This window comes from Mus pahari, chromosome 1 (genome assembly GCF_900095145.1).
Source record: "Mus pahari chromosome 1, PAHARI_EIJ_v1.1, whole genome shotgun sequence".
NCBI classification, from domain to species: Eukaryota; Metazoa; Chordata; class Mammalia; order Rodentia; family Muridae; genus Mus; species Mus pahari.
In genome coordinates this window covers 115303710-115327618 of record NC_034590.1, presented here as the reverse complement: position 1 = coordinate 115327618, position 23909 = coordinate 115303710, and the positions used below count along the sequence as shown (strand labels likewise).

Sequence of the window (23909 nt, the reverse complement as noted above, 5' to 3'; positions counted from 1 at the left end):
AAGACAGACAAAAATAACCCTAGTCTGGGTCTCATTTATTTGTAAACTAGTTGGGGATAAGCTTCAACTGCGTGTACTACAGGGGGTGCTGCTCCCACGCCCACGCTCAGCTGGTTTCCTTCCACAGCCTAGGACCGCCTGCCCAGGGTATGGTGTCCCCCACAGTGGGCTGGCCCTCCTATACCAATTAACAACCCAGGTCATCCTCCAGAGACGGAGCCACAGGCTAGTATGATGTAGTCATTCTTCAGCTGATGCACTCCTCTTAAGTGCTATAGCTTGCTGACAATGATGTGGCTGAGTCCCAGGGAATACCACCTCAAGTCCCTTGTCCTAGAAGTTTGGAATTCCTATGGGCCTCATCTGAGGCTGTTCCTGAGTTGAGACAAATTTAACCCCTGAACTCAAAAAAAAAAAAAAAAGTCCCCAACAGTCCCCTGATAGAAAGGAGACTCTTTGAATCCTCTAACACCCCTCTTGCTTACTAGAATCTCTGCCAGATGAGCCCTTTATTGCTGTGTGGCCTCAGACCAGTGGCTGACCCTCTCTGGGCCTAGTTTCTAGCTGAGCGCTCCAAGCCCAGCCCCAGCTCAGCCCAACGTGACAGCGCCGCTCTGCCTGTGCATCTGTCTGGCTCAGTTCCAGACAGTAACACAGCAGAGCTGTCACATGCTGATCCACGTGACAAGCGGTGGCTGGGGGCTCCATCCCACGCAGAAGACAAGGCCCTCAGTGGCCCTTCAGCTCTACACCTACCCCAGCTAGCTGGATCCTGCGGGTCTGTCAGCGGGGCGTGGGTCTGAAGGCCTCTCTTGCCCTCCCAGGTAGGCTGGGGAGCGGGGTGAGGCGGTGATGAGCATCTCCCAGGTGCAAGGTCGGCGCAGAGGCCCTGGGCAGCAACCTCCAGGCTGGCCCAGGGCACCTTCGGGAAAATACACTGAACGTGGCCCGGAGCAGAGATACGAAGGATGTTTCTCTCTTCCCTCCACGCGCGCGCGCGCGCGCGCGCGCACACACACACACACACACACACACACACACACACACACACACACACACATGTAATCCAGTCGCCAGCCTGTCTACCCCAGCAGCTGCTCAGAGCCATCCCCCTTTGTGCTGGGTCCCACAGGTGTCCCTGGAGTAGAGCCAGGCACAGCTCTGCACCTGCAGAGAAGCAGGACCCCAGGGGCCACCCCAGCAACCCAGGGTGGCAGGCAGAGGGGATGTCTTTGGGGAGAGACATCCCCAGCTCTATAGTCATAGGTTACCACGCACATCCTGCGTGGTCAAATCCTGTCCCTTCCTAGATCCCGTTTTCTCATTGTAAAATGTGAGGTTTGGAGGTGACGAATCTGTGAGTGGGCTTCAGCTGGAGGTAGATCGAAGGTCACAGGCGGGCAGAGGCCTGGGCTTCAGCTAGTAGAGAGCTTGGACCTTAGACCGTATTTTGGACTCTGGGTCTGGCCTCTCCTTTTAACAGATGGGGAAACTGAGACTGAGAATAGCCAAGGCTAGGCGGGGTGTACGTCTTCCTTGATATTCCAGGCCTCCTTGTTCCCCCCTTCACATTGAAGTTCCTAGGCTGCAAACACTCCCACCTCAGCCCTCCCTTCCTCCCCGTCCACTATCCCCACTCAGCGCTCAGAACTGTTGTGCGACTCTGAACGGGTGACTCTCTCCGGGCCCTGCCTCCTTTTCTGCGGTCTGAGAAATATCTCTAAACCTCTATGAGATAGATGTTGTGGTAAAATCCCAGCTAACAGCTTCCACCTGGCCTGGAGCCAAGGTCAGGCACTAGGCCAGGGCGCCCCGCCCCAGGGGCAGGCATTGTTGGACCTTGCATAAGGGCAGGGTGCCAGGCAGAGCCGGACAGCCAGGAAGCAGTGCAGCTTGGCGAAGCCTCAGGTACCGTATCCCGGGAAGATGGGAGTAGAACTTGTTAGTGATCTGTTCCAGCTCCTCTGGAGTGCCAGGCTTCCTGTCTTGTCTGGCAACTGGCGGTTTCACACACAGGCAGCCTGTGTCTTCCAGGCCCTTTGTGCCTGAAGCTTGAGGAGAAAAGGGAAGGAAGAGACTGAGGGGGAGGGGTGAGAGGCTCGGAGTGTAGGGCTCTGGTAGCCCTTGAGTCTGCACTGGATTCCCCAGCCCTTCCCCTCCTGGGGGACTCAGCATCCTGTGAGGGGGATGAGGGACATGGCTGCCACAGGAAAGAACATGGCCCCTGACCCTGAAGTCCATTCAGGCACTAGCTGTTTCCAAGGCACTACTACCAGGCAGGCCTGGCTAGTTGGAAAGGCTCCAAGGATCATAGGAAAAACTCTCCCTCAACAATACATTTAGTCAGAGGGAAAGAGAGGCAGCCCCCTGACCCCTGCCTTGCCGAGGGGGAGGGACCTTGTGGTTCCAAGGACTTCATATTCTGGGCAGCTGATCTCTAGGGAGAGCAGGTGGGCTCTGTCCCCAGGCCCAAGAGTGTCTTGGTCTCAGTTCCCCAGGGACCCATAGATAGGAGAAGCTGCTGCCTAGAGCTTTGGCAACTTCCTGAAACCCAGGGCCAAAGCCACACCTAGGCTAGAGATTAAAGCATGAGTCCCTTAGGTTTCAGGACCTGGGGGTCTTTGAGCCTGACCATGTGACCCACCTCTGGCAGTTCCGATGGAGGTCTCCACTCCCTGAGGCTACACCTTTACTGTCACCCAGATCCCATCCCTCCTGCATCTCAGGTTGATGCTCTTGCCTGGCCCGAGCCCACACTGGATTGAGGTTGCCTTGGGCCCTCATCCTGGAGGCCCTCATCCTCTCTCAGTCCCTCTGGCACCATCTGCCACTCACTGACGCCATCATGACTAAGTGCTTCTGGGGGGCTGTGCCTGGACCAAGCCTTTCTAAACCTTTGCCTCTGAGTTTCCCCAGCAGCAAGCATGACAACTGCCAGCAAGAACTTAGCCATGGTACCGATGAAGAGAGAGCCAAGGAGCCCGAGAGAGCCACCTGAGGCCCTACAGCCAGTGCATGAGCTTGCTGGGACTTGTGCCCAGGCCACTGACCCCCTGACTATGGAGGCCTCCGGTGTAGTTGAAGACCCTGAGGCAGGAGGGGTGGGGAAGTGGCCACAGCTTTCCTTTGTAAGAACCCGGTCAGTAGGAGGAGAGCAGGCGTGAGGGAGCCGGAGGGGAAGTCCATCAGCTGGACCCTTCCAAGAGCACAGGGCAGGGCACTTGCCCGGCAGCTAAGCCCCAGGCGTCGGAGTGTGGGCTTCAATGCTCACTTGTTCCCCATTTTCCCCAGTTTTCTGGCTCGCCCTGCAGCCTGGGCATCCACAGCAAATGCCCATGCTGATCCAGCCTACCATAGGCAGCCCGTTTGATGAGGCAGTGTCATGTAGCCCAGGCTTGTCTCAAGCTCTCTATGTCACCAAAGATAACCCTGGACTCTGACATTTCTGCCTCCACTTCCCAGAGAGTCAAATTCTATCCTTCATGCATACTAGACAAGCCAAGTGAGCTACATCTCCAGCCCCTATTTAGTAGCTATTTCTATTTTTTATGCTTTTATGAAACATTTGTTTATAGCTAAGCAGTGGCGGCTCATGCCTTTAATCCTAGGACTCAGGAGGCAGAGGCTGGTGGACCTCTGAATTCAAGGCCAGCCTGGTCTACAGAGTAAGTTCTAGGACAGCCAGGACCACAGAGAAACCCTGCCTCAAAACCCCCCAAACCAAGCAAACAACAAACAAACAAACATCTGTTTATGATGTGGGGCAGTGCGTGCCACAGCATGTGTGTGGGAGTCAGGGAGACAACTTTGTGGGGTTGACTCTCCTACCTTTATGTGAACTCTAGAAAGCAACTTTAATTTGGGGGGGGGGGAGTAGGGGTTGTTTTTGTTTTTAAAGATGTATTTATTTTATAGATGAGTGCTCTATCTGCATGTTTGCCTGCATGCCAGAAGAGGGCATCAGATCCCAGTATAGATGGCTGTGAGCCACCCTGTGGTTGCTGGGAATTGAACTCAGGACCTCTAGAAAGAGCAGCACACTCTCTAGTCCGTGTTGTTGTTGTTGTTGGTGGTGGTGGTGGTGGTGGTGGTGGTGTGACTAGGGTTTCATGTAGCTTTGGTTCACAGGGAATTTACTAGAACTCATAGTAACACCCTCTTCCCTCTGCCTCTGTAGTTGGGATTGCAGGCATGGCTCATAATGTCAGGCTGATTACTGTTTTTAGGGGGATTCTCCAGGCCCAAGGTCCCACTTAGACCCTAGGGAAACACAAATGACATAGAAACTCCCATCCCAGCCTCAGGGAGACCCCTGGGCTCACCAGCTCTGAATCTAAGCAGCTGAGCCAAGGGCTTGGACAGAGCAGCATGGTGGGAATCAGGAGGAATGACGGGATTGAGGGATAGAGAGCCGGGAGATCTGCTCTGCACGCTCCTTGGGCTCCTTGGGCTCTGTGTGTGTCTGAACCTGGACTGAGGTGTTTCCAGTGTGTGAAGGAGCTGGACGCACTCAGGCTGGCTCCTGTCCTCCCTGTTTCCTTCAGTGGGGTGAAGAACAACCTCCCTGCTGTTGTTGGGTTTAAAGGAGTCAGGACAGACGTCACTACTGACTGAGCCAGGGTGAGATATCCCCAGGGAACTGGGGAGAGGGTACAGCCCAGTGGAGTTACACAGGAATCCCCAGTGGGTATGTCCATTATGGCTTCCTGTGCTGTCTTAGTCTAAGCTTCCTGATCCCCGGTGACACATGGCCTTGGTTCCTCTGCTTACTCAGGTCCAGCTTGGCTCTCTAGCCTCTGGTGGACACACCCTTAGACCGCAGTGACCAACCTCCAGGGGCATCATGTGCCAGGCGGGCAGTCCTGCAGGAGAGGTGTGTGTCCGCTGCCATGGTGAGCTGGCCTTAGTGTTGCTAGGAGCACTTCTAGAATGTTCTGCACAGACTTCACACACAGAGCTCCATGCCCACAGTGTTTGGTGGCATGCCTTACATTTTTGTGGGCTCTGAAGAGATTCCAGTGAGCAGGGAGTGACTCTTGGGGGTGTCTTTTTTTTTTTTTTTCTTTTCTCATGGGCATTGTGTTCTGCATGTTCCTATGTGTGTGGGTTTACTGTGTGGGGTTGCACACGTGTTTATATATCTGTGTAAGGAGGCCTGAGATGGATGTCGGAAACCTTTCTTCATAGCTTCCCACTTTGAGACAGGGTCTCTCAGTCAAGCCTAGAACTGGCCAAGATGAGCAGTCTCGTTAGGCGGCCTGCTCTAGGGGGGTCTCTCTCTGGGTTCCTCCCAGGGAGGCTGGGGTTATAGGGTGGTCACGTGACCACTAGCATGTTTCTGGAGACCTGGACTCTGGTTCTCTTGCTTGGACAGCGAGAGCTTTAACCACAGAGCATCTCCCCAACTCTGCTGGGGGACTCAGGGGCGCTGGCCTCCCCTGTACTTCCTGGGAACAAAAATATGATTTCTTCTCCTGTGACAGCAGGGAAACTGAGGCAAGTCAGAAAAGGCTTCACCCAAGGTCTCACAGCTGGTAGAGGCACACTGTAATACTCAGGGGGTGGAGGGGGACGCTGTCCCCCCACAATCTCAGCTTGTCTTGTTGGAACAGGAGGCCTGGAGGGTCCCTCAGCACAGCCTCTGGGCTTGCTTGTGGCTCCAGATCAACTCTTCTCCACACACCAGTCCCAAAGGCCTCCCAGATAGCTGCCTGACGTGGCAAAGCGCTGATGCTTACCCTGGGCCCCAAGGCAGACAGCAAGGCCCCATCTCCACAGCTGTCAGCTAAGCCAAGTATGGTGCTGTGCCCGCATAAACCTAGCACTCAGGAGATATCAGCAGGGGGACCCGAGTTCAAGGGCATCTCAGCCACATAGTTTAAGAGCAGCTTGTCTCATATTCAACCAAACCAAATCCAACACCCAGGGCTGGAGAGATGACTCAGCACATAAAGTCCTCACCGGCAAGTGTGAGGACCAGAGTTCATATCCCAGAGCCCAGTGTGCTGGGTGTGACAGCTGCCTGGAATCCCATCGCCTGAAGGTGGAGAGAGTGGATCCCCAGAGCAAGCTGTCTAGTCACTGGTTTTCCTCTTAAGACTTTTTATTTTTATTATGTGTACACGTGAGTGCAGGTGTGTGCAGAGCCCAGAGGTGCCAGGTCCTCTGGAGCTACAGCTACAGATGAGGGTGCCAGGAGTTGAACTCAGGCCCTCTGGAAGAACAGCAAGTGCTCTTAATGCTGAGTCATCTCTCCAGCCCCAGACTGGTCTTATCGGTGAACTCTGGGTTCAGCTGGAGAATGATTGAGAAAGACACCAGGATTAGCCCTGGGCCTCCACACACACAGACATGGGAACACACATACACACGTGCATGTACATCACACACAGAGGCAAGATTTTAAAAAGAGCAAACCAACAATAACAATGACAAATCCCCACTCCTCCAGCAGCTGGGAAGTCTGGGGCACTCAGCCCCAAGACATGATTAAATAGGCAAAGTGGGGTTGTCCTCCTGGTCCCCTGAGAGGGAACAATAAGAGGAGGTGGGCACAGGGTAACTGGGCTCCCATCCTATGCTGCCACACCGTACAAAGCCGACCGGAGCCGAAGGGCCGCTGTGAACAGATAAAGGAGCAATAGAGTGGGCTTCCTGGAGGGAGAGGCTTCAGTTACACGGAGTGCTGAAACCAGAGAGGAAGTGAGGAAAGAAAGGGGCCCCAGCGGTCCTAGGCACCAAGTCTAGGAGTGAATTTGTCACAGGGCTCCTCTGATGAGCCCAGGGGAGTATCCCGCCCCCTCCCTGTCCGCCAGTCCTGGCTGGTGACTGAGCCTCTATCACCCCACCTAGCCCTTCTCCTCAGTGGTCATTTTCTCTTGTCTTCTAGCTGGTATCGTGGCTGAGGTGGGCAGGAGGGCCTCTGGGAAGCCCAAGGTGTTCTTCCCTTTGTGCCAAGGAGACACAAGAGTGTCGTCGCAAAGGTCTAGTAACTCCTCTGCCCAAAGTCAGCCAAGGTCTCGGAACCGTCTCCTCTCAGCGGGCTCCTCCTGTGTAGTGCTCCTGAACTGCGGTGGTTGCAGCGCTGTCCCTCACTGTAGCCATTTCTGTCCACTCTGCCCAGGCCAGGCAGTGGAAAGTAGCTCCTGGGAGGGCACTAGAGCAGGGGGGCCTTGGGTCAGAGCTAATCTTCACTGGCTCACCGGCCCAGCCTTAAAAGCTGCCGAACAGCTGTCCCCAAGCCCATACTCTGTCCTGTAGCTTCCTGTAAGTCCACCTGGAAGAAGGAGACATGTCTAATGTCTGGCTGTGTCCCATAAGGCCGGAGTCTCAACCAATAGCCACTCTTGTCACTGTATCCAAGAGAAAACCCGGGAAGGCTCTGAGCCACTGGGAAGGGGCAGGGGCTGAAGAGTGTTACAAAAGTGAGAGCCACCCCAGCCACCTGATTCACACTGCACTGTCCTGCAGGATGGACTCCTTTGAAGACAAGCTGCAGCAGCTGCGGGAGGCCTTCAAGGCGGGGCTGACGAAGCCAGCTGAGTTCCGGGCGGCACAGCTGCAAGGCCTGGGCCACTTCCTCCGAGACAACAAACAACAGCTGCAGGAGGCGCTGGCCCAAGACCTGCACAAGGTGGCATGAAACAGGGACAGTGGGGTAGGGGTGTGTGTGCTCCCGGGGTCAGCAAGGGTGGTATAACTGGGGTAAGGAGCACGGTTTAGGGACATCCTCCAGAAAGAGGGGCTGAAAGCCCAGGGGACCGCAGCTCCTTTTGTGAGCCACAGCTGGGACTATTTGACCCCTCCAGCTGTCCTCTGTCTACTCTGCAGCCGCTTATGGAAAACTTGGCATGCGCTTGGTCCTGACACCAGTCTAGGGTCTGGAGAGAAAAAGCAAAGCAAAGTCCCTGTGTCTACAGAGCTGACCTTTGCAGGGGACAGGCTGTGCATGCATGCTGCCTGGTAACCTGCAAGGCGTACACACTCCAGTGTTACGGGGGCGCGGGGCAGGGGGGCAGCCCAAGAAACTGGTTTGTAAGTGGAGGTCAAAGAAGGTTTTTCTAAGCAGGGAGGAGTGGCTTGGAACAGACAGGAAGTAGGAGAAAGAATGAGCTGCACGGATGTTGGAGGAAGTGGCCCGGCAGCATATGCAAAGGTCCTGAGGCAGGAGAGCTTGGTGTGTCTGTAACTGAGGAGCTGCAGAAGCCAGAGCGGCTGGGGGTGGGGTGGGGGGAGTAAGAAAGACGGAGAGATACGGAAAAGAAGGCCTGAGGAAGTGGGCCACGCCCTGGAGGATTTGGCTGTCACTTGGCACTGTAGACATCACACCCTCTGTAACCTACAGGCCCTGTGGTTCCCTCCCAGTCCCAGCGGCAGCCATACAGGGTCCCCAGTCCTGAGATGGCTGTCCAAGGGGTTGCCCCAGGGAGTTCCTCTCCCCTATATCCCCTGAGGTTACCTTGGAGACACTCTCCACCCCCAGTCCCAGACTCCTGGGACTGACTCGGGCTGCTTCCCACCAGCCCTGCCCAGCACCCAGGGCACCCGACCTTTCCCCCTTCAGCTCAGGTTCCACCTCTGCTTTCTCATCCGACTCCAGAAACCTGGACCTTACAAAGGATGCAGCAGCCCAGAAAATTCACCTGTGTACCTCCCCCTGATCCAGTCAGACAACTCACTGTCTCCACCCTCGGCAGGCCAGGCAGCATCTGCCCAGTGCTGTGGCCATCCCCTCATCCTCCCCCTAGCGCTCCTCCTGCTGGGCAGTCACAGTTAACCCTAAAGGAGGCATCAGAGAACTCAGTTTCTTGCCCAGAGACACACAGCCAGGAAAAGCAGGCCCCAAGGAAGAGCCTCATTCATAGTACCCTGCTCTCTTGAGGTCACTATGCCCTCGGGTGTAGACTGATTTCTAAGCCCATCCAAACCTCCCTAGGGGCCTCAGGAGCTGCCAGACTTGCTATAAGCTGTGTTTGACTGAAACTAGGCTCAGCTACAAGGAATCATGGTGATATTGGGTTGCATAAGATGCCCACCAGGCTTTGTACGGAGTATTCGATTTTTTGGTTTGTCTGGTTTTGTTTTTGTTTTTGTTTTTCGAGACAGGGTTTCTCTGGGCTGTGTAGCCCTGGCTGTCCTGGAACTCACTCTGTTGACCAGGTTGGCCTCAAACTCAGAAATCTGCCTGCCTCTACCTCCCAAGTGCTGGGATTAAAGGCATATGCCACCACTGCCCGGCTGAGTATTCCCTTGTACAGTCTTGCCTGGCACTCTGAACCACCTCTCCAGACCTTGATCTTCTGCTACCAGGGCACTTGGTAGTACCCACTGGGCTGTAGGGAATAAGATGAGGAGAATCGTGCCTTGTGCTCCATGCTCTGTATCCTGGGCTGTGCAGAAGCAGAGCAAGCCCTGACCAACCTCCAAGGCCTTTGTGCCTGCTAGGATCTCTTCCCACTATATAGTCTGCCTCCAGGTGCCCAGGGCTCCCAGGAGTGGGTGAATGAATAAATGAATGAGTGAATGAATGAATGAAAGGATAAAGAGCTGCAGGACCTGCCCCGTTCGGCTCTGACCCTCGTTCCTTTCTGTAGTCAACCTTCGAGTCTGAGGTATCTGAGATTGCCATCAGTCAGGCTGAGGTGGACCTGGCCCTCAGGAACCTGCGGTCTTGGATGAAGGATGAAAAAGTGTCCAAGAATCTGGTGAATTGGAGGAGGGGGCGAGGTGGGGTGGTAGGTGGGCTTTGGGAACTCCTTGTTCCCATAGTGTGGCTCCACAGAGCCTCACTGCTCACCCCTGGCCCAGGCTACACAGCTGGACTCAGCCTTCATCCGGAAGGAGCCCTTTGGTCTGGTGCTCATCATCGTGCCCTGGAATTACCCCTTGTACCTGACATTAGTGCCATTGGTGGGGGCCATTGCTGCAGGTGAGGAGACCTCCACCTTCCCACAGTCCTACGCACTGGAGAGCTCAGGGCTACCTAGAAACCCGGAAAGGGAAGATGGGGAGGAGGACTGGCACCCTGCTCCTAGGTGGCCTTGTCCATCACTTCTGATTCTTCATCTGAGGATGGGTGTGGACACATACCCTGCATAGCTGCCCTCTCCTACATTCCCTCTGTGCTGACTGCAGGGAATTGTGTGGTACTCAAGCCCTCAGAGACCAGCAAGGCCACTGAAAAGATACTGGCTGAGGTCCTGCCCCGCTATCTGGACCAGGTAAGCAGAGATAGTCGAGTTCTATACTTGGCTAGCGGGGCTCTTCTGAGTTGCATGGCCTTAGCTCCATCACCTTCTCTCACCCCCAGCTTCCCTTCTAGGATCTAGCCTGTGAAGTCTGTCCCCTGACGTCTCATAGCTGGCCCTAGCATCATTTTATCTCTTGGTCTAGTGTTCAGCCATCCCCCGCCCCAGGAAGTTCTTAGGAAGGATTGTCCATGCCTGGGTGAAGAGGCAAAGTGGGTGGGCTCCAGGCAGGGTGGGCTCAGAAGCTGGGTCTCAGGACCTTTGCCTGCCCCCACAGAGCTGCTTTACTGTGGTCCTGGGTGGGCCTCAGGAGACCGGGCAGCTGCTGGAACACAAGTTCGACTACATCTTCTTCACAGGTAAGGCTCCAGGGTGGCTCCAGCCTCCACAGCCTAAGAGAGAAGGGCAGAATCCCAGGTCCAGATACACCAGCTACCTCCCTAACCTCAACCTCGCTAGTCAAAAAGTCTGCCCATGTCAAGCTTCTACTGCACCAGGCCCTGACAGCAGACACCCATGGCCCCCTTCCGCCTTCACAGGTGAAAGAGAGGCTGGCTCAGGCTGCTGAAGGGTCGTGCTGTCCAACCCAGGGTTGCCCAGTTAGCCACAATAGGATTTGCACCCAAGCTCTTAGGGAGACTAGCTCCCAGAGGTCACCTGCCATTGTGCTAGCTTGTCCCAGGTCCCAGATGTCTGCTTCAAGGGACCAAGATGAAGCTTCTAGAGGATTTAAAAGGTGAGGTAGGAGGTGAGCGGTGCTTCTGAGACCTGAGCTGGCTGGTTTCTGACTTGCATGTGGTTAGAGCAGGGGAGAAGTGGGCTTTGGTATTTTCTCTAGACCTTGGCTCAAACCTAGGAAAAGCCCCGCTGGGAACAGGGAAGGACGCTGGAGCAAAGGCAGATTGGTCTTCCCAGTCTCATAAGTAGGCAAGGCAGGAGGCAGGGAGTGTCATCCAAGTCACCTCCAGCCCTAGTGACCCTTAGGTTTGGGTCTCCAGGGTCAGGTGCAGAGGCAAGGCAAAACCCAAGGCCTGACAAACCAGCCTGCGCTCTCCAGGCAAGGACCCGTGACCAATCTGGTCAGTCTGCTCATCTGTGAAGCTTAGACTATCCAAAGCCAAGGTCTGCCCAGAAGAAAAAGAGTTTTACCCAGCACAGCCCTTAGGAAGTGGCCATCGAGCCCCTCCTAGCTCAGGCGGGGAGTCTCTGATGAGTAAGTCTAAGTCTGCAGGTCATAGCCGGGCGTGGTGGCGCACACCTTTAATCCCAGCACTCTGGGAGGCAGAGGCAGGCGGATTTCTGAGTTCGAGGTCAGCCTGATCTACAGAGTGAGTTCCAGGATAGTCAGGGCTACGGAGAGAAACCCTGTTTCCAAAAAAAAAAAAAAAAAAAAAAGGCTGGCAGTCATGTCCGTCTGAGGCCATGTGTTCTGGAGTCTTCTGTGTGTTTGAGGTGCTGGGAATCAAACTCAAAACTTCAGACAAGCCAAGCAAGTGCCCTGCAGTGGCTCAGCTCTCTGCCCGGAGGTGGGACTGCTGCTCTTGTTTGGCTTTGGCTTTTTTTTTTTTTTTTACCCAAATGAGGTCTCATGTACCCCTGGGTGGCCTCAAATCACTACATAGCTGAGGGTGACCTTGTACCCCGACTACTCTTACCTCGGAGTACAGGGGTTACAGGAGCTCGCCTCCATGGCTGGGGTCTCACACTGTAGCCCAGACTGCCATTAAGCTGGAGGTAATCTTCTACCTCAGCTTCCTGAGCACTGAGATCACAGGCAAGTGTCCCTGTCCCCAGAGTGCCTCTGTGGGGTGTGAACTGAGGAGAACAGAGAGTAAAGAAGGAACGGAGGAATTATGGTCTGGCAGGGAAGGGCTGGGACAGGCTGGAGGATGAGTGGATGAGGGAAGGAGAGGAGGACCCGGGGAGCGGCCTGTGGAGCAGAACGTCGGGGAAGATGGAGAACATGAGACGGAGATGTGAGTCCTGAGCATCAGTCAGGCGAAACTGGCTCTGGCCTTAGAAGACAAGGCGAAGGACACAGAGGTTTCAGAAGATGGAAAGGGGTTAGTCCTGTGGTAGGCTGGAGAGTAAACCTCAGGGTGGGCCAGGGATAGAAGCAGATACAGGCAGAAGCAGAGAGGCTTCACCTAGGAGGGAGTCAGGGAGTCCAACTTACTGCTGGGGGTGCAGGATAAACTCCTTTGGAGCTTCTGTGCAGGGACCAGGTGAGGCCATAAACCTGACCAGGTGAGGCCATAAACCTGGCCAAGCAACTTGCGAGCCACTCCGCCTTTCCATGTACCCAGGGAATGCTTATGTAGGCAAGATCGTCATGGCTGCCGCCGCCAAACACCTGACACCCATCACTCTGGAACTGGGGGGTAAGAACCCCTGCTATGTGGATGACAACTGCGACCCCCAGACAGTGGCCAACCGTGTGGCCTGGTTCCGCTATTTCAATGCCGGCCAGACCTGTGTGGCCCCCGATTATATCCTGTGTAGCCAGGAGATGCAGGAGCGTTTGGTGCCTGCCCTGCAGAATGCCATCACGCGTTTCTATGGAGACAACCCACAGACCTCCCCCAACCTGGGCAGAATCATCAACCAGAAGCATTTCAAGAGGCTCCAGGGATTGCTGGGCTGTGGCCGTGTGGCCATCGGTGGCCAGAGCGATGAGGGAGAGCGCTACATTGGTGAGTTTCCCTTTAACCTAGGCTAAGGCCTTCCTAAGTCAGAGGAACCCATGCTGGACTGCAGGTCTCAGCCTATGTTTGAATCCTCTCCATCCTTCTGAAGTTGGCCTGAGCACACAGCTTTAGGTACCCAATGCCACAGCGCCCCTATCAATGTGGGTCCTCAAAAAAAGCCCAGGACCTAGTGAGCTGTGACCTCACTCTTGAAGTTCAGAGTGTGGCTTACACCTCTGTTCTAGCTTTTGTTGTTCCGTGAGACTCCAGACCCCAACCCTGAGGTCCTAGAAGTCAGACCCTGGACTTACCTGTACGCAGGCTCTGTCCTTACTGGAGCCCCTCTTTCTGGACATTGTCTCGCCTATGGGTAAGGCTGGGTTGCCTCTTGTATTGCAGCCCCCACAGTGTTAGTAGATGTGCAGGAGACAGAGCCCGTGATGCAGGAGGAGATCTTTGGGCCCATCCTGCCCCTGGTGACTGTGAGGAGCCTGGATGAGGCCATTGAGTTCATCAACCGGCGGGAGAAGCCGCTAGCGCTGTATGCCTTCTCTAAGAGAAGCCAGGTGGGATCAAGTACCAGAGGTGGGCTGTGGGAGGGGTGGTAACAAGGGGGCACAGCCCCTATGAGTAGTTACAGGGCCTTAGGCATGGTGGCCTCCTGACTTTGTCCCTGCCCTCCTTCCCAAAAGTCAAACCTTCCCCAGGGCAAACTCTCCTGGATGCCATCACACCTGAACAAACAATATTTTTAAAGATTTATTTATTTTATGTATGTGAGTACACTGTCCTTGTCCTCAGACACTCCAGAAGAGGGCATTGGATCCCATTACAGATGGTTGTGATGTGGTCGCTGGGAATTGAACTCAGGACCTCTGGAAGAGCAGTCAGCGCTCTTCACCACTGAGCCATCTCTCCAGCCCTGCCAAACAAGTTTTTGAGATGAGGTCTCATGTAGCCCAAGCACATACATGGTACACATACATATAGACAGACAAAATATAAACGTAAAACAAATACATCTTAAAGATTAAAAACAAACAAGTCTACCAAATAAGGGGATGGGTGATAGCCGAGCCAGTAAAGATGTCACAAAATCTGGTGACCTGAGCTCAATCTCCAAGAATCCTGTAGAAGAACAACAGACTCCCACAAATTTTTCTCCCAAAAGATCGTCTCATGAGCTGTGACTAGTGTCTCACTAGTTTCTCTCACACACACATAAACACACAATAGAATGTAATAAAATTAAAAACAATAAAAAACCCTACCAAATCAGGTACATACCCAACTGTCACCATTCTTAAAATAAAATACACTCTATCTATACAAAAGCCACAAAGACAGTAGACTTCCTGTGCACCCCACAAGCAGCTCCCCATGCAGGACCCTGACATACTCCAGAACCAGGAGAGTACTCCAGCGTCGCCACCACTGCCCTCCTCCATCTGTGCCACCCACGGGTGCTCCGGATCTTGTGCTGCATCGACTCGGCCTCAGCCAAGGTCTCTGCAATCTCCCCAGTGTCCTGGCTTCTCACAACTCTGTGCCAGGGAACAGGATTTCTAGAGAGAGTGCCTCTGGAGCATCAGAGCCACAGGAAGCTAAAGGGTGCCTGCGAGAAGGTTCTGCTGAGAGCTGGTCTGCCCTGCTGGGTATCTGAGCAAGCCTCCCTGCTGGCCTGAAGGAAGGGAGAGACAATGTGCTGGAGCTCTCTATGGAGGGGACCACTGCCATGTCGCTGCAGACGTGTTCTAGACCCCATTTAGTCAGTCAGAACAGTCTCTGTGCGCTCGGCTTAGCAGTTTCTTTGTTTGTTTTTTAATCACATCTGTGTATAACTGTGTGTACATGCAGAGGCTGGAAGACAACCTGCAGGTCAGTTCTCTCCTTCTACCTGTACATCCTGGGCATCAGGCTTAGGTCAGCAGGCTTGGTGGCCACTGAAACACGGCACCAGCCCCAGCTTTAAAAACATTTTTTTTCTTTTACATTTATTTATTGTGTGGAGGTCAGAGGCCAACTTAAGGCGTCAGCCCGCTCCTTCCACCATGTGTGTGTTGGGGATCAAGTCTGACTGTCAGGCTCAGCAAGAGTCTGTACACACTGAGCCATCTCAGCAGCCCTTTTAATGGGGTCTCAAATAGCTCAGGCTAGCCTTTGACTCACTATGTAGCTAAGGATTACCTTGACCTCCTGGCCCTGGCACCTCCATTGGTGTAATTACAGTCACATGCTACCATATCCAACACTGTCTGACTATGCAAGCCTCCAGTCTGTCCTAGCTCTGCCCTGTGGCCACTTCCTCCCGTGTTCTACATGAACATCTCTGCTGGGACCATCACAGACTCACCTTTGAACTCAGCGATTCCTCTGTGGAACCGCTAGGAAACACAACACAGTACTTTTGGCAGAGAGGGCCAACTGCCCCTCAGATTCCCCTGAACCCAGCACTGGTCTGAGGCCAGGCCGGTTTCCAGCCTGCTCTCCCTCTGATGTGGCTGTTGCTCTGGGCAGCCTCAGACTGAGACAATGCTGATACCTGGTAGGATCCACTTCACCAGACAGGGCCCAACTCAGAGGTGTCATCAGAGGGCATTAAGTAGGGCAAACTTATCTCCTTTCCCTTCAGCATTTGAGGGACCTGTAGACTGGAGAAAATCTTCCAGAAAGTCAGGCAAGGCTGAGCTCAGGCTGCTAAGCCCAAACCTGACCTTAGGGACCCAAACTTGCCCCACAGCTCCCTTTACTTCTCTTCCCCGTCTCTCTGGAATAGTTGTCTCATTTATAGTAAGACTCGGTAGCTACTCCCTTCCCTTCCCTGGGAAACCTCCATGACTTGACACCTCGCGGTGTCCCTACTCTGCCTGAGTAGATGTGCCAAGTCCCCTCAACACCCTGCCAGGGACACATACAGGTGGATCCATATAGAATATGTTCCAGGATGGAGTTTTGTGAGTCTGCCCCATTAGGCCCCTCTTGGACCTCAGGCCCTCACTGAAACAAGGTCCGTTCAGGAGTGCTATATCTTTTCTCTCTCAGGTCGTCAAACAGGTGTTGGCCCGGACCAGCAGCGGGGGCTTCTGTGGGAACGATGGCTTCATGCACATGACCCTGTCCAGCCTTCCTTTTGGAGGAGTGGGTAGGTAGCAGCAGAGCTCTGCCCTCCTGGGCTGACCCCCTACCTGCATCCCCATCCTGCTACCCAACCACATTAACTGCAGAAGATGCGCCCCACTCTCAGTGCCCAGTGTGGCAGGCAGGCGCTGAAGCCCCTCTCCACTGACGGTGTCCAACTAGCCTGCCTCTCTCCCGCCTCCCTACAGTCTGTGGTGGAACTTTGCAGACATGCTGGCACTGGACATGTGGGTGAGAAGCTACAGAGAGATCACTTTGGTGGGTTTATAAAAACACACCAGTTGCCTCCAGCCACTGAGTTCTTTGTCTCTCCCCCAGACTTTGGCAACCCATTCCCACACAGTCCTGGCCTTCAACTCCATGGCAGGGCCAAATGATGTTCCTTCAGCCTTCCCAAGTCCCTGCAAACCCAGCTCTGGGTGTCTCCTGTTTCCAGGAGGCCAGGCATGTGAGATTTCCCATCCCCCCAACAACTTCAAACCTCACAGCTGTATCCCAGCAAGCCCACAGGCATGTGACCAGGACAGCCACTTCTCCTTTCCATCAACTTCCTCACTGAAAGTGTCCTGGTCCTTCCACCCGGTCAGACTCAGTAACAGAGCAATGACAGCATTGCCTGGCCAGTCCTGGTCTGGCCTAGAAGTCCCCCCCCCCTTAGTCTGTTGTGACAGCCACTGAACTTGATCCTTACATGTTCCCCCTACCTTCCCTGCTTACACTCTATCTGGCTGACTCCATGTTCCTCTGGCTTCCCTCACTTTAACAAGCCAGCTTCATGACTACCAACTCCACCCAGGTCATGTCTCCTCAACATTCTGGGTTGAGTCCTTGTCCCTTCCTAGACAGCTACACAGGCTTGAAGATGTCTGCCACAAACCTAGAAAGAAGGTGCCACTCTCATAGAGAGCCTGAGGCAGTCACTTGCCCAGAGTGACATACGTGTTCAGTATAGGGCTGGAATTCAACGTTGGGAAGCCTAGCTCCAGAATTCATGCCCATGACCTCAGTCTGCCTGTCCCTAAGGGCACCTGGCAAAGTGACTGGGGCAAGCACAGTGCTCATCCGTAATGCCTTGTGATTAGCCCACTGAACAGACAGAGAAACGGAGGCTCAGACAGCCTACCTGTCAAAGCCACATCTATGTGATGTCCCCTCAGTTGGCCCTTAAAGACCTAAAGACCCATGTTCTGTGCTGTCCACAGGAACCAGCGGGATGGGCAGGTACCACGGCAAGTTCTCCTTTGACACCTTCTCTCACCAGCGTGCCTGCCTGCTGCGCAGCCCAGGAATGGAGAAAATCAATGACTTGCGCTACCCACCCTACTCCAGTCGCAACCTCAGGGTGTTGCTGGTGGCCATGGAGGACAGGTGCTGCAGCTGCACGCTGCTGTAAGCGGGGGTGTTGGGGCACAGCTTCGGAGAAGTGAGCTGCCAGGGCCCAGGCCGCAGAGCAGTATGCTCAGCCCTTCTTGGTGGAGCCCTCTGCCTCCTGGGGCTCCCCTTTTTGGACCTTTGAATGAGATAGGCTAAGGGTAGGAAGGCAGGAAGCTATGCAGTGACCTGCCCATCCCCTCCAGTGCTAGCCATAGAATCTTCGAGAAAACAGAGCACTTCTGAACCACCCACCTTCTTGTGGATAGTGTTGGAAGGGAGCAGTGATATTCGGCACAGGTCATACTCTGTGACCAGGCATGTCTGGGTCTTCTGAAATCTCAGTTTTCTATCTGCACAATGGAAATTAACAAAACAGCCTATGGTCGCTGGAGGTATTAAACTAGGAGGGCTGACTCCAAGCTACAGGTGTCTTGTCTTTTTTGGATCTTCTCCCAGCTACTCCTCACCCCTCACCTCACAGGGTGTCCCCATCTTGTCCCATGCAGACTCCTCCCTATTCTACTCAGCAGTGAAACATTCCACCAGTCTGAGCTCCACGTTCCACGGGATGGCGCTTCCAGCCACTCAACTGCTAACACTCAAATTTTTGACATTCTGTCTCTACACATGGCCTGGTTTTTGACCAAGTCAACATGTCCCTCCTGGCCTGCCAGATTCCACACTGCCAGCTTAGACACTACTTCCTAAAGGAAGCCTTCCCCGATCACTCCATACAAGCATGCAGACTGCCTCATGGTTCCCTAGTTCCAGGAGCAGACTTGACAAAAGTCCTGCTACCCGCGGCCGTTACAAGGACCAGAAACCCAGTAGTTAAAGCGCTTTTACGCTGTCGCCATCTTTGCAGTATTCAAATGAGCCCCACCCCTCCTGCCTCCCGGGACTGTACCAGTGTCCCAAACCGAGCGCAGGAAGTCCCGCCTTCAGGATCTCGGAAGTCAAGCGTATTAACCTCTCTGATACAACATGGCAGCTCCCTGCAAAACTTCAAGCATCTGCTCCCATCAGCCAATTAGAGAAAAATACAGTCCTGGGCCCGCCTCCTACGGCACCACAGGCCAATCAGACCAAAGAAGGAAAGGGCACTGTGGAAAAAGGCGTGAGAAGCTCGTCCAATGGCAGCATCCTAAGCTTAGGCTCCGCCTTCCGGTTGACCCGCACCTGGGCCAGGGAAGGAGCCGCTGCACTTCAAGGTGGGTGTCCAGGACAAGGCGGAGAAGAGCGGGTCTGGGTGACGCAATGACGGTGTTGAACGGGGTGTCACCGCTGACCTTATGAAGTCTGGGATCTAGCGGTTCGGCTCGGGACCTGCGGCTTGTGCGTCCTTCCCGAGCCGCGGGCCGGAAAGCCCGCACCCTCAGGCGCATGCGCTGCCTCGCCGGATGCCTTCTGCGTTCATAGGGTCAGAGGTCAAGGGGAAGGTCTGAGAGAAAGTGGTAGGTTGGATCCAGGATTGCCTGGGGTCAAGAATTGGCCGACCCGCTACAGGTCAAAGGTCACAAGAGGGCGCTAGAGCGTTGGTGATGTGCCAGGCTCTCGGTCAACATCCCCTTGCTTGCATACATCCCTAATTTTCGGGACCCCTCTTCCTACATCGCAAGCCAGAAACTGAGGCCAGGGGACATCATTTGCTCAAGGTCACTCCGCAAGCTGGGGAGAGTTCCAGGAGGTCCTTGGGTTGAGGAGAAGAACTTGACCCTGGTGATTATTTAAACCTTTAAGGGTTTTCTGCAGGTATCTCCTGGATTCTGTCCTGGTTCCAATGACATTGGGTAATTTGGGCGCAATCACTTAACATGAGAGGATGACAGGGTCTGTGACAATTTTTTTTTAAGATTTATTTATTTATTATATGTAAGTACATTGTAGCTGTCTTCAGACACACCAGAGGAGGGCATCTGACCTCATTATGGGTGGTTGTGAGCCACCATGTGGTTGCTGGGATTTGAACTCAGGACCTCTGGAAGAGGAGTCAGTGCTCTTAACCGATGAGCCATCGCTCCAGCCCGGGTCTGTGACATTTGACAAGAAGCCTGGCTCAGAGTTAGCTCAATACACCGGTGGTGGTCAGGGAGCCTTGGTGTGAACGGAGGATGAGGAGTGGACAGGGGGAAATGGATTAAATAGGTTGCTTAGGAACTGCAGAAATAGAAGAAACTTGGGGGTGACTAGGAACTGTGAGTCAGCAAAGTGAGGTCAGATTGAGGGTTAGGGGTGCTGGTCTTGACTGGGATTGTGGGTGAATAGGGCATAAGGTAGAGGCTCTGAGGAGGGCAGTTTTAGACCCTTCCCTTCCCTTCTTCTCCATGTTCCAGATGTATCGCCTGAGCTTGTCAGTGCTGCCACGGGCCTTGGCCCAGGCCATGTGCACAGGTAGGGCTAGAGGCCTTTCCTGGGGGTAGGGGAGCAGAGCTTCCTGGTGTGAAATCACCTCTCCCCTTGCAGGACATCTGAATGGCCAGAGCCTTCATAGCAGTGCAGCGGCGGCAACGTACAGTGAGTACCAGATCTTCTGACTTGAGCTTTTCTGATCGTTGTCACACCCGAGGCCAAGGAAATTGCTATGCTAGGGGTACTCTGTGAGCTCTAGTTTCCACTCTGAAAATGAAGGTAGCGATCAAGAGAGAATGTGACTGACCCACAGTCACTGTGGTGCCATCAAAGGAGGGAGGCATGTGATGGGAAAGAGCTGCTAAGTCCTGTCCCCTTTATCAGGACCCACTAGGAGGACCCAGGTCCCTTGCTCCCTGAACTTGAAAAGCTTTGCCTGGGGCGCTTTGAGTTACCTGGGAAGAAGAACCATCAAAGCTCCCCAAGGCTGTAGGCAGATCTCCCTGGACCCTCACTAAGAACCCACCTGCTGCCCCAGGGTTGAGAGTGGGGCCTCATCTCCGAAAGCCAGCTTCCGTTAACCCCCCTTCCTGACATCCTGCAGAGTATGTGAATAAGAAGGAACAGGAGACTGAGGTGGACATGAAGTCCGCAACTGACAGTGCAGCTCGGATCCTGATGTGGACAGAACTCATCCGAGGTGCGTACCAGTGGGGAGGGGAGAGGTGAGAGTCAGGCATGGCTGGCCGGGGAGGGATCCCCTTACCAGCTCTGTGCTACTCCCAGGACTGGGCATGACCCTAAGTTACCTCTTTCGGGAGCCTGCCACCATCAACTACCCCTTTGAGAAGGGCCCACTGAGTCCGCGCTTCCGTGGGGAGCATGCACTGCGCCGCTACCCATCTGGGGAGGAGCGTTGCATCGCCTGCAAACTCTGTGAGGCCATTTGTCCTGCACAGGTGAGTCTGCCTTCTCACAGATCTGTCTACCTCTGCCTCTGGAGTACCAAGATAAAAGCATGCACTGCCACAGATACCTGACATTGTCCTTTTCTCACTTGACCTAATCTTTTTTTCTTTGGTTTTTCTGAGACAGGGTTTCTCTGTGTAGCCCTGGCTGTCCTGGAACTCACTCTGTAGACCAGGCTTGCCTCGAACTCAGAAATCCACCTGCCTCTGCCTCCCGAGTGCTGGGATTAAAGGCATGCGCCACCACTGCCCGGCTTGACCTAATCTTGACCCTGTGTGTGGGACAGTGAGTTCTTGATGCCCAAGCGCTGAGTCAGGAAGCCGGCCAGAGGGCTGGGGGGCAGGCTCCATCTCAAGCAGGCCACCCTGGGAGTCAGTAGTCATGTGACATTTGAGCCTAGGGGCCATGGCGTGGTTCCAGGAGCCCTGTCTGTGTGGCCATTCTGGGTTTGAGCCGAGGATATGCAACAGGAGTGGCTGCTCCCCAGAGCCTGGCTGTGGTTCGTGCTGGTGGGTGCTACACAGAATGCCCGAGACTGGGACTATTTGGAAACAGGAAGATACAGCGGCTTTGTTGTGTCTAGCACTAGCTCTAGCAGCTGCAGCCGTAAGACCCGCCCAGTGACACTACCTAGCCTGCCATGCTTAGCTCCAGCTCCTAGCTGTGCCCCCGGGAGTGCCCCAGCAGCTCAGTGGGATCTGGCTCGGCTCCTAGGTAGTGTGCACTCTGCACAGACAGGCTAGGCTCCTTCCCCATATCCTCCTTGTAACGGCAAGAGTAGCCAGGAGAGATTTTATTCCCACTGTTACAAACACAAAAGGCTGTGCCTTTGCTAGATGTGGTGGTGCACGCCTTTAATCCAGGCCAACCTGGACTACAGAATTCCAGGTCATGCAAGGCTACACAGAGAAACTGTCTCAAAAGAAAGATGCGTGCCTCCTGAGGCTCTACTGTGGGTAGCAAACTTGCCACTTGTCAAGTTCCTTAAAGGTCCTCCTGGCCTGTAGTTCCCAGGCCGTCCCTTCTTACCCTTGGCTGGCTTATAGCCATCCCCCAGAAACTGATAGTTAAGGATATACCTTAAAATTTGGTCTATGTCCCTCATTGATATGTGAATTCAGGAAATCCTTCAATCTCTCTTGAGTCTTAACTGTCTCTAACAAATGGAGATTGTTATCTATCTATCTATCTATCTATCTATCTATCTATCTATCTATTTATTTATTTTTGAGATAGGGTTTCTCTGTATAGCCCTGGCTGTCCTGGAACTCACTTTGTAGACCAGGCTGGCCTCGAACTCAGAAATCCACCTGCNTCTGCCTCCCGAGTGCTGGGATTAAAGGCGTGCACCACCACCGCCTGGCTACAAATGGGAATTGTCAGCAAAGTTGTTCAACATGACAGTCATTGGGTACTGACTGTCTAGGGGACCTCTTAGGGCCACACCTTTTCAGGGAGCAGAGCAGATCAGTCTTTCCCTTGTAGGACAGGAGGGTCACCTGGCAGAGACTAATGGGGCCACATGAGCGGTGGCTCCTTTGGAGGGCTGAGGAAACCAGGCATCCACGCAGACCTCCAGGGATCAGATTGAGCTGTGATGGGCAGACCCAAGGCTAGGAGGGGTCTGCCAGTACGACAGTGACCTGTGGCCACTCCCTCAGGCCATCACCATTGAGGCTGAGCCAAGAGCCGATGGCAGCCGCCGGACAACACGTTATGACATTGACATGACCAAGTGTATCTACTGTGGTTTCTGCCAGGAGGCCTGCCCTGTGGATGCCATTGTGGAGGTGAGCAGGCTGGGTGAAGTGGCTCGCACCGAGGCTCCTAGGAAGGGTTCGCCCTGCTTACTGTCCACCTTCCCACAGGGCCCCAACTTTGAGTTCTCCACCGAGACGCACGAGGAGTTGCTGTACAACAAGGAGAAGCTACTCAACAATGGAGACAAGTGGGAGGCCGAGATCGCTGCCAACATCCAGGCTGACTACCTGTACCGGTGACCAGACCACTGGTGACCTTGGCTACCTGGTTCAGCCTTGTGGCCCTGTATCCCATAAAGAAACTATGATCCCACAGCTGCCTGTTGTGTGTGTTGTTACATCTCTAGGGTAGAGTCTACCCCATGCAGCCAGGGGCATCCGGTTTGCTCCAGCCAGACCAGGTGTGCATGGCTTTCTGCATCGTTTCCTCTGCATCGCTCCCTCAGTGGGTTCCAGCCGCTCACCTGCCCCAAAATCTAGCAAATGCAGAACCCAGCCATCCTCTGCTGTGCACAGGCCTACCAGGCCTCTTTGTGGTTGGCAATAGTACCCAGAACCATATCACACATCTGGGCTTTTTCCCACAGCCTGGCAGTGCAGGTCACCAGGGGCCTGTTGTCCCCATTGGTGTTGGGCGTCTGAGAAGTGAGGTCCCGTTCTTCTGTCTTCTCAGACATCCATCGCTGGATCCTTTCCAGGCTTTGGCCTGAGTCCATCAAGAGCCTCAGGAGGAGGCTGGGTGGGAAGGAGGCTGAGTATATGAATTATTCTTATCCTGAGATTGCACATAAAAAGTTCAGTGCAGCCACATGTCTGTGACCCTCTGCTAGGGGATGGAGTCAGGTGGATCCCAGAGTCCCTGGCAAGCCAAACTTAATCAAAATGGCAAGTTTCAGGTTCAGCAAGAGAGACTGCCTCAAAAACTGCCACTGACAGCCAACTGAGGAAACTTCCTGCTGCCCACCTCAGGCCTCCGTGGGTGCACGGGGAGTGTAGCCACACACACTTGCACCCAACACCCCCAAGGTCAGGGTGTCCTTTGGGGAACAGGAAGCTTGCTAGGGGGTGACAGTCACAAGGGAATGACATAGGTCCTGCTGCCTCTGAGCTGGCCTCTCTCTCGAACTACTACATCCCCTTTGCCCACTAAGTTCCCCGCTTCGGTTTCTGTGTGGCCTTAGCTGCTCAGTTTGCAGGCCCAGCTGAGCTGTGCAGCTCTGACTCCTCCTGAGTGTGGGTGTTACATGACACCACCCTCACCTCCACCCCTACCCGGTGTGGGCGCACACACTGTGTCGGGGGACTGCTTGCTGTTGGCTTGGTTCTCCTTATTCTAATGTACACTTCTACCTCAACAACTACAACTTTATGGCCCCGTCTATTCC

At 54.2% G+C, this 23909-nt stretch overlaps 2 protein-coding genes across 7 annotated transcripts; both read left to right on the top strand.

Annotated features, from left to right (window-relative positions):
• The first annotated feature begins 738 nt into the window (after positions 1-738).
• Positions 739-17951, top strand: LOC110327470 (aldehyde dehydrogenase family 3 member B1). 2 transcript variants are annotated; one of them, XM_029540447.1, is made up of 10 exons: positions 739-824; positions 7471-7633; positions 9594-9704; positions 9808-9928; positions 10135-10220; positions 10525-10606; positions 12554-12940; positions 13334-13500; positions 15977-16076; positions 17275-17951. In XM_029540447.1, exons 2-10 carry the CDS (start codon positions 7472-7474, stop codon positions 17463-17465), a joined length of 1407 nt encoding a protein of 468 aa, XP_029396307.1. In that variant the 5' UTR covers positions 739-824; position 7471; the 3' UTR covers positions 17466-17951. The 2 variants fall into 2 exon arrangements, with proteins under 2 accessions (XP_029396307.1, XP_021062153.1); XM_021206494.2 differs by lacking the exon at positions 739-824 and adding an exon at positions 1832-1908 and having other exon boundaries at positions 17275-17865.
• A 642-nt stretch (positions 17952-18593) lies between these two features.
• Ndufs8 (NADH:ubiquinone oxidoreductase core subunit S8) lies at positions 18594-22857 on the top strand. Of its 5 annotated transcripts, none has more exons than XM_021206297.1 (7): positions 18594-18897; positions 19780-19837; positions 19910-19960; positions 20400-20495; positions 20582-20754; positions 22426-22554; positions 22633-22842. In XM_021206297.1, exons 2-7 carry the CDS (start codon positions 19780-19782, stop codon positions 22762-22764), a joined length of 639 nt encoding a protein of 212 aa, XP_021061956.1. In that variant the 5' UTR covers positions 18594-18897; the 3' UTR covers positions 22765-22842. The 5 variants fall into 5 exon arrangements, with proteins under 5 accessions (XP_021061956.1, XP_021061947.1, XP_021061938.1 ...); XM_021206288.1 differs by having other exon boundaries at positions 18594-18900; XM_021206279.2 differs by having other exon boundaries at positions 18596-18657.
• The last annotated feature ends 1052 nt before the right edge of the window (positions 22858-23909 follow it).

What these genes read in the sequence shown, in the direction of transcription:
- LOC110327470 (XM_029540447.1), top strand. Translation starts at nt 7,472, where the DNA reads ATGGACTCCTTTGAAGACAAGCTGCAGCAGCTGCGGGAGGCCTTCAAG. An exon ending in AAAAAGTGTCCAAGAATCTG is followed by an intron (nt 9,705 to 9,807) that starts GTGAATTGGAGG and finishes CCCCTGGCCCAG; the next exon opens with GCTACACAGCTGGACTCAGC. An exon ending in GGTGGGGGCCATTGCTGCAG is followed by an intron (nt 9,929 to 10,134) that starts GTGAGGAGACCT and finishes TGCTGACTGCAG; the next exon opens with GGAATTGTGTGGTACTCAAG.
- Ndufs8 (XM_029539983.1), top strand. Translation starts at nt 19,780, where the DNA reads ATGTATCGCCTGAGCTTGTCAGTGCTGCCACGGGCCTTGGCCCAGGCC. An exon ending in AGGCCATTTGTCCTGCACAG is followed by an intron (nt 20,755 to 22,425) that starts GTGAGTCTGCCT and finishes CCACTCCCTCAG; the next exon opens with GCCATCACCATTGAGGCTGA. An exon ending in CTGTGGATGCCATTGTGGAG is followed by an intron (nt 22,555 to 22,632) that starts GTGAGCAGGCTG and finishes ACCTTCCCACAG; the next exon opens with GGCCCCAACTTTGAGTTCTC.